The sequence below is a fragment of the Copidosoma floridanum genome, unplaced genomic scaffold, assembly GCF_036245765.1.
Source record: "Copidosoma floridanum isolate Cflo_tuat_1 unplaced genomic scaffold, Cflo_Japanese_pri ptg000032l, whole genome shotgun sequence".
Lineage (NCBI taxonomy): Eukaryota > Metazoa > Arthropoda > Insecta > Hymenoptera > Encyrtidae > Copidosoma > Copidosoma floridanum.
This window is the reverse complement of record NW_028321909.1, coordinates 3,664,637-3,674,309: the sequence shown is the minus strand read 5'-3', so window position 1 is coordinate 3,674,309 and position 9,673 is coordinate 3,664,637. Positions and strand designations below refer to the sequence as shown.

The window sequence follows — 9,673 nt, the reverse complement described above, 5'->3', positions numbered from 1 at the left end:
AGCCATTTCATCGTGCTGTCCTTTTCTATTACGTCACATCTGCACCTTCTCTTTCATCACCCCATCGTCGGCTTCGCGGCGGTAAGCGCCTATACCTCGACGATCGAGCGAGGTCGAGCGAGCGGGGGGAGAAGCTCTCTGCAGAAAGGTACTGTAAGTATACACACGTTCTCTCTCTCTCTAGCTCTCACATTCCAGTAGTGCTTTTTCCTTATTTTTTCGAAATCTTATACACCTTCAGGCTTGTTATTACGTTTTTGCTTGTTGTCTTGTTAAACAGTGCTTATCTTCGTTGTTATCCTAAATACATATTGTTCAGTTGTCTAAGTTAACCTTTGTTGGTTTTTGTTGTTCGTCATGGACAAGTTAATGAAAAGGCAGGTTAAGCTGTTCAACAACATAGTTAACTTTCTAGAAAACTCCACCTCTAAAGTAGGTGTTGAGAGACAAACCTTAGAACATTTTGAGACCCGTTTAGATATGCTGGAAAAATACTGGTCTCAGTTTTTCGAATCTCATGACGATCTCGACGAGGTTAACTTAGCAGAACACGTTTATTTCAAATCAAATTGTTACTCAAAAGCGGAAGATAGTTACACCCATGCCAAATCTGTCATTCGTAAGCGAATCAAAGATCTTTCGCCGGTCCCACGGCCAACTATTGACCCTACGCCTAATCCTGCGGTAGTTGATCAGATTTCTCTTCCTGCACTCTCGTTACCTACTTTCTCCGGTAATCACGAAGAGTGGGAATCTTTTAAACAACGCTTCACTTCGCTGGTTCATAACAAAACGAACCTCTCAAATGTCGCGAAACTATCACACCTGTTAGCTTCAGTACAGGGAAAAGCCGCGCACAGGTTGAAGGGTTTAGAAATCACTGATGCTAATTATACCATTGCTTGGGAAAAGCTTACTCGTCGGTACGACAATATAAGACTCAGGCATTATAACAATATGGAAAAACTTATCCAACTTCCTAACGTTCGTGCACGGAACGCACAAGACCTGAACGATCTCTTAGATCAGGTCGAGGAAACAGTACGAGCTTTATTAGATTTAGAGTGTGAGGTCGCTCAGGCTGATTCTTTTATTGCTCATTGTATCATTCGGAAGTTAGATCCTATCTCACGAGAAAACTGGGAGATTTCACAAGAGGGAAAACAGGGATTCTCTTCATATAAGGATCTAACTAAGTTTCTCGAACGAAGAATTCAAAGTTTGGAGCAGTCGCGTACAACGGCATAAAAATCCGATGCTCGGTCAGGTTTTCAGTCAGTCAGTAAAAAACAAGCGGCTGTCCATACAGCTCAAACTGTTGATTCTACTCCTAACAAGTCAAACCCGTTTTGCGTGTTGTGCTCTGGTACGCACTGGCTCTTCGGGTGCAAAAAGTTCAAAGACATGTCAATCCAACAAAGGGTTCAGTTTTGCAAGAAGGAGAAGTTCTGTCTGAACTGTCTTCAGGCTTCCCATTTTGCCGATAAATGTTCTTCGGCCAAACGGTGTTTTATATGTCAAGGAAAACATCATACTAGGCTTCATCCAGATAACCCAGGTGCTAACGTCACAAAACTAGGTTGCTCTTCAAAACCTGTGACTGGTTGCACTTCTTCTTCAGAACACAATGACTCGACACAGCAAGCTAAGACGTCGTATTCTGCCACGATCTCATCCATCGTAGCTAACTCAACTTCTGTGGAGAGTATGGTTTTACTAGCTACTGCTCAAGTGATGCTAGTCAACTCCAAGGGGAACTCAGTTTCCGTTCGTGCTTTGATCGATCCTGGCTCACAGCGATCGTTCGTTTCCAAACGAGTTGTTGAGCAACTCTCGTTAAAACCTACTAAGGTGGCTATTTCAGTTGTTGGGCTTGGTGGCGCTGTCACGTCAAAGTCACAAGCTGAAGTGCACCTGTTTGTGAAATCCAAAGTCGATTCACAGTTCAGCTTAAACGTCGCGCTTTTAGTCTTGGATGAGTTGACGAAACTCATTCCTTCGAGAAGACTTGTGGTTCAGCTCTGGTCTCACATTCGAGGACTTTCTTTGGCTGACCCTCAGTTTTCTAAACCAGGCAGGGTTGATTGTGTGTTAAGAGCGGACATTTACGCATCAATCATTAAGGATGGTCTAAGGGTAGGACCGATTGGGACACCTGTTGCACAACAATCAGTGTTTGGGTGGCTGCTCACGGGTCAGGCCCATTCGAAAGTATTGTCTGAAACAAATAGTTCAATTCAGGTTTTCCATACCTACACGGAACCGTCGATCTCAAGTCTTCTTACAAAATTCTGGGAGATAGAAGAGATTCGGTGCCAAAAGATTCTATCTCCAGAAGAAGAATTCTGTGAGCAACATTTCGTTGATACTCACTATCGTGATGAGCAGGATAGGTTTGTAGTGCGTTTTCCCTTCTCGCAAATACCCAGATTCACCGGCTCTCGAGAAATCGCTCACGCTTGTCTTCTGCGTCTAGAGAAACGGTTAGCGCACAATGAGAGCCTTTCGGACGCCTACAAGGCCTTCATGCTCGACTATTCGGATTCTAATCACATGGAATTGGTATTACCAAATGCCAGATCTCATGAGGGTTATTTCATGCCTCACCATGCCGTCGTCAAGCGAGACGATTCAAAAAAAATTTGCGTTGTATTTAACGCATCCCAGAAGGATTCAACTGGGCTCTCGTTGAATGATGTCCTATTGCCAGGTCCTAAGTTACAAACTGAAATTTCGGCTGTCTTAACTCAATGGCGTTTTTTCAGATATGCTTTTACTACGGACGTAGTCCAAATGTTTCGACAGATCAAGGTCCATCAAGACGACACCAAGTGGCAGTCCATCCTCTGGCGAGCTGAAGATTCACAGCCAGTTCAGGAGTTCAGGACTACGACAGTGACGTACGGGACGGCATCTGCTCCTTTTCTAGCTCTGCGAGTTATGAGGCAGCTTGCACTAGAGGGAGAAAAGACACACCCAGAAGCCGCAGCCATTCTTCAGTATCAGCTCTACGTCGATGATATCTTTGCTGGCTCGGATGATCTGGAAGGAGCTCGTCATATAAGGGATCAGCTCATCTCCCTACTTGCGTCTGCGGGTATGAAACTAAGCAAGTGGGCGTCCAATCAGCCCTACGTACTCGATGGACTCCTGTCAAGCAACACATTGAACGTGGAGGTGAAATTGAACGAGGTGATATCTACTCTTGGGTTGTTTTGGAATACAAAAACAGATTATTTCAATTTTCGGGTGTCAACGCCCAAACATGCAACTGAATCTACAAAACGTACAATGCTTTCTGAAATCGCAAGGTTGTTTGACCCTCTAGGTTTGTTAGCCCCAGTGCTTGTCGTCGCGAAAATACTGTTACAGGAACTTTGGCTTCACAAATTGGACTGGGATGAATCACTACCCGATCCATTGCTACAGCGCTGGCTGCATTTTCGCGGCGATCTAGCTCAAGTGGCTGAAATTGCTATACCACGGTGGACCGGCTCAACTACCTCTAGCGAGTGGCATCTTCACGGGTTCGCCGACGCATCCAAACAAGCTTATGCAGCTTGCCTCTACTTCGTGCTACCTGGGAATAAGGCGACCCTGCTCATAGCAAAGTCGAAGGTGGCCCCACTAAGAGTAGTTTCGCTGCCAAGATTAGAGTTGTGTGGAGGCTTACTTCTCACCAGGCTTGCTGCACAGCTTCTGGCAAGTCTACGTCGACCACCAACGACTGTTAATTTTTGGACCGACTCTCAAATCGTCTTGGAGTGGCTTAAGGGTCAGCCTTCCAAGTTGCCGACTTTCATCGCAAATAGGGCAAGCGAGATCATCTCCTCGTTTCCAGACGCCCCTTGGAGGCATGTAAGATCGGCCCAGAACCCAGCGGACTGCGCAACTCGGGGATTCACAACATCAGAAATCTCAAACTCTGATCTTTGGTGGAATGGTCCTGCGTGGCTCACATCACCCGAGTTAGAGTGGCCACGCTCTCGAATGGACGAGCAAGAAGTTCATGCCCTCCTCGCCAAGGAACTGGTGGACACTCACGAACCTAGTAGACCACTCGAATCTCTTTGCTTACCCTCACTTAAGCAAACCACTAGTTTCTTAAAAATTCTACGAATTCTTGCCTACATCAAACGTTGGCAAATCAATGCCAAACTTTCTTGTGGCCAGAGAAATCACGGACCACCAACGGTGGATGAGATCAACGCTGCAAGAATATTTTGCTTCAGAGCGGCTCAAATTTGTCACTTTGCCGATGATAGACGTCGCTTACTTGAGGACAAAGATCTGACCAAACGGAGCAGTTTAAGACGCTCACACCCGTTTATCTGTGAGCAAGGCTTGATCCGAGTTGGAGGTCGGCTTGATCACTCTACTCTAACCTACGGAGAAAAGCACCCGATCATACTCCCAGGAGGCTGTTTGCTGACCAAAAGACTCGTTCAGGAAGCTCATAGTTTAACCATTCATGGAGGCCCTCAGTTGATGCTCTCGGTTCTCAACTCGACGTTCTGGACAATTCGGGGTACGAGAGTCATCACGGCAGTTTTTCACCAGTGTGTCTCTTGCGCACGACACCAAGCCAAGAACGCAAGTCAACTAATGGGACAACTTCCAGCGTATCGTCTAACCCCAACTCGGCCTTTCACAGTTACAGGGCTTGACTACGCGGGGCCCCTGTCAATCCTGTTCTCTAAAGGCAGAGGGGCTAAAAGTACTAAAGGTTACGTGGTAATCTTTATATGTATGGTGGTTAAGGCCATACATATTGAGGTGGTATCAGATTTGACCGTTGACGCTTTCTTGGCAGCGTTTAGCCGTTTTTGTGCACGCAGAGGTACTTGCTCGACTTTAATTTCAGATAACGCCTCAACATTCAAGGGAGCTGCCTCGGAGCTCAACAAATTGTTCAACGAGTCATCTGCATTTGTCGAGGGCGTCAACAGCCAGTTTGCCATGAGAGGGATAAAGTGGACATTCATACCTCCTCGAGCGCCGCACTTTGGCGGCACATGGGAGTCAGCAGTCAAGTCCTTCAAGCACCACTTCAAGAGGGTGGTCGGAACATCAACCTTCACCTTTGAAGAATTGGCAACTTTATGTGCCAAGATAGAGGCCTGCTTGAACTCACGCCCTCTTTGTCCCCTCAGCTCCGACGAAGCTTCAGCTGTCGCTCTGACTCCAGCGCATTTTTTAGTGGGTTCTTCATTACTGACCTATACCCTGAGCCCTACTGTGAGAAGCCAACTTCGTCAAACAGAGTCAGCCGTTGGAGACTACTGACTAACCTCAGAGACTCCTTTTGGGCCAGGTGGAAAAAGAAGGTGCTGCATCACATGCAGCTTCGAAACAAGTGGCTGAAGCCCCAGCCAAATCTACAGGTCGGAGACATCGTTCTCTTAAAGGAGGACAATATTCCGCCAAGCCATTGGCCATTGGGTCGGGTGACGATAACTCACAAAGGGGATGACAATTTGGTACGTACAGTAACTGTACAGACGGCCACATCCACCTTTAAGCGACCAGTGGTCAAATTGGTCAAACTACCCACTGAATCGGAGCTTCAACGTTGTTATCAAGATCACTTCAAGAACCAAGCTAGTGACTAAGTGCAGTGAAGGTGACACTAACAGTTGACATATTAAAAGTTCTATAGTTTACTTTGTTTTTTTTCATGATTCTGACCGTTAGTTTTTTCTACTAATTAGATGTTATTCGTAACTCTTCCCTTAATCATTCTGGATTGAACATTTTTGAATTGAATGAAGCTTATCTTTAGTACTTTTGCCTACCAAAGGACTTTTCAACTATTATGTTTACGTAAAATTTAGATAATTTCTTTTGTTTTTTTTTCTTTCTTACAAGCGAGTTTAATTTTTTTTAAGTTGATTCCTCTCGTTTTTGACGCAAGCAGCGTCAAGGCGGGCGGCTATGGTCACGGGAGAATAGGATTGTAACACCAAGCCGACGGTGAGCCCAAGCAGCGGAGCTATTACATTCCTCCGCCCGTGGAGCGGCGGTGGGGAGCTCTCGTGGGTGTTACGAATGTAGTGGTTTGCTTACTACAGTTTCTATTTCCAATTCCAAGTTCCACTGTCCAAACACACATGCTCTCACGAGGGTATCCCCGCCCCGGCTCCTCGAGCGCTCGGGCTTCTCGACGCACTGAGGCCCCGCGCTTGCTCTCTTCGCCTACAGACCGGTGTGCGAGTAACACCTGCGGGAGAGCCTGTTTTCTGCTGCTGAGTCGGGACAGTTTTTGAAGCACACCATGCTATTCAATAATTATGTGCTGCCTCTCTACTTTTGCTGCTTGGGATGTAATTCTTCTCGTCCTCGGCTTGGTGAGCCTAGTTTTACATTCAAGACAGTTCCTTTCTTTTTAAATCGAAAATCAGCGTTTTCTAGTTACATTTAAACATTGATGTTGTTTCTTCCACGCAACTTAACAAAACTAAAGCGATGTAAATCGTATTTCTTTTGGATAAATGTAGTTGAATTCTTTTATTAAAGTTATAGTTGTTTGTTGATTTAAGATACGCATCCAACTTCTTATTTCGTCATTGCTTCCCTTTGGATAATCATTCATACCACATTACTAATTAAATCATAATCCTGCTGACGCTCTCTACTCGAGACTTTCTTCAATAAGTTTCGAGTGAGCTAAGCAGTTCAATAAACAGGGCCTTTGCACATAAATGCGATAAAAGCGAGAAATAAGGAAAAAGAGGAACAACGTATTGATGTACTATACTTTTTTTAAATATAAGTTGGGGTAGTCGGCTTGATGTTTTAGAAAAAGTATAGTTGATAAATATGTTATTCCTCTTATTCCTGCTATTATTTCTCTCATTCCCCTTATTCCCTTAACGAGAATAAGAGCAAGAAAATAATGGGAATAACAGCGGCATAACGTACTGATGTACTATACTTTTTTGGAAACATGCTGTCAGCCCTGACGGATATTTTCAAAGAAGTATGGTTTATCAAACATCAATACGCTATTTCGCTTATTCCTCGCTGTTATCGCATTTGCCTGTAAAAGCCCATATAGGCCCCTGATCAACTGCCTGAGACGAGATCCTTCTTGTGTCGGCGAGTGATACACTCATTACTGCTTAAGGAGCCCTCTGATTGATCGAAAACGACTGTATCGATTGAGTCATACGTCAACATAGAAGATCGGGCCCTTGGTCCTTGCCGTCCTTGGTCCTTGGCCTATTTGAACGCAATCATTCAAATGTCAATATCGAACACAATTACGATTATCGAGAGTCGAAGTCTGTACTTTTGGGTCAACGTTCTCACAGGTTCAGAATTAAGGAGCTATCTACATAGACATTTTTTGCTTATTTCATTGTGAACGTTCATATTGAAAAGGGGGTTCCACTGTTCCGCTAAACTCAAATTGAGTGAACAGACTGAACAGACCTATACTGTGTTCTTTGTCAGGGGCCGTACCATATAACTTTTTTTTGCTTCACAGGCCTATGTTATAACATAGGCCCATGTACAGAAAAAAAGTTATATGGTACGGATCCGGTCAACATAGTTGCGACTTTGCGGCTTTGTTGCTTGGGGTGTAATCCGCAATCGCCGCCAGCAGTTACATATGTACGACGTGACAACGTTGCGTGGTTGGGGGTGCTACTGTCGATTTACTGGTGATGTGATCCGCAATCTCACCAGCAGTAAAGCAGACGACGTCGGTCTACTTGCTCTTTTTCATGACATTTTCCGACATTCTATCGTCTGCTTTGCTTTGTTTACAATCAGAAAATGTCACGAAAAAGAGCAAGTAGACCGACGTCGTCTGCTTTACTGCTGGTGAGATTGCGGATCACATCACCAGTAAATCGACAGTAGCGCCCCCAACCACGCAACGTTTTCACGTCGTACATATGTAACTGCTGGCGGCAATTGCGGATTACACCCATGATGGAAAAAGAGGTATAGGTCTGTTCAGTCTGTTCACTCACTTTGAGTTTAGCGGAACAGTGGAACCCCCTTTTCAATATGAACGTTTAAAATGAAATAAGCAAAAAATGTCTATGTGAATAGCTCCTAAGTTGATTGCCAAGATGCTAATTCTGAACAGATAATTTTGAATCCAAGTAAACCTGTTAGTAACAAACGTATTATTCGACCAAAGAAATCAAAACCGTAAAAATTTCGTTATAGTATTCTATAAATATGTTATTAAACCTTACCTCTCCGATTCTTGGCTCTATAAAGTATATCTTAAAATGGAAATAAATTTTAATAAAAAAATTGAGTTAAAAAAAAGGAAATACTCATTTGACTATCATGCCGGGTACTGTTATTGCCGTACTCCGCAGAACCGGCGAAAGGTGGTACGCGCGGTTCCAAGGAACTTTACTGTGGTTACTTGATTAACTGAAAATTCTGTTCGGAAAAACTGCCTGTTACCAAAAATTTACGCTGTGTCTATTCGCACCAAATCCACGTAATTACGTGGATATAAGGTTGGGAATTTTAAAGAAAAACGCTACTTTTTCAAATGAAGTATGTCCACTTAAAGTAAAGTTTGCACACGTGATAATACGTAGATATATAAATTTTTATTTAGGTATCAGACAAGTAAAAATAACAATTGTGCTTTCTTACACACACATGTTCTCTTATAGGTACGCATAAGCTTACGGACACGTAATCTTCAAAATACGTCAGGTTACAGATAAGTTGCTTACTTACAGCCACGTCAGCTTACGGGCACGTATGCTAACGGGCACGTAAAAACTGCAAACATCTAATTCGCTTTAATTTAAACGTAAGCTTACAGGTACGTAAGCTTACAGGTACGTATACTTACGGGCACGTAAAAACTAAAAACATCTAATTCGCTTTAATTTGAACGTAAGCTTACAGGTACGTATACTTACGGGCACGTATGCTTACGGGCACGTAAAAACTAAAAACATCTAATTCGCTTTAATTTGAACGTAAGCTTCCAAGTACGTAAGCTTACAGGTATGTATACTTACGGGCACGTAAAAACTAAAAACATCCAATTCACTTTAATTTGAACGTAAGCTTACAGGTACGTAAGCTTACAGGTATGTATACTTACGGGCACGTAAAAACTAAAAACATCTAATTCGCTTTAATTTGAACGTAAGCTTACAGGTACGTAAGCTTACAGGTACGTATACTTACGGGCACGTAAAAACTAAAAACATCTAATTCGCTTTAATTTGAACGTAAGCTTACAGGTACGTAAGCTTACAGGTACGTATACTTACGGGCATGTAAAAACTAAAAACATCTAATTCGCTTTAATTTGAACGTAAGCTTACAGGTACGTAAGCTTACAGGTACGTATGCTTACGGGCATGTAAAAACTAAAAACATCTAATTCGCTTTAATTTGCACGTAAAGCTTGCAGGTACGTAAGCTTACAGGTACGTATGCTTACGGGCACGTAAAGTCTGTAAGCATTATTTTGTTTTTATACGCAAGTTTGCGCTCACGTGAGCTTTTAGGCATATATATCAGCAGTAGATAAGCTATGGCGATTCCAGCCCAGGTGGGCTCGAGTCGCCAGGCGATTTCGGCCCACTCCCTCTCCGCGGCGAGGGGCCCCTCTTTTCGGGTGGAGTGGTCCCTGCTGCAGCCAATGGGCGAGCAGGAGCTGTGGCTTCCTCGCATT

General features: G+C 43.8%; 1 protein-coding gene across 1 annotated transcript; it reads left to right on the top strand.

Moving 5' to 3' along the window:
* Positions 1 to 357: 357 nt before the first annotated feature.
* On the top strand, positions 358 to 5,612 carry LOC149373343 (uncharacterized). Its single transcript, XM_089597472.1, has 3 exons — positions 358 to 1,066; positions 1,268 to 5,199; positions 5,247 to 5,612. The coding sequence occupies exons 1-3, from the start codon at positions 358 to 360 to the stop codon at positions 5,610 to 5,612; spliced, it is 5,007 nt and encodes a 1,668-aa protein (XP_089453598.1).
* The last annotated feature ends 4,061 nt before the right edge of the window (positions 5,613 to 9,673 follow it).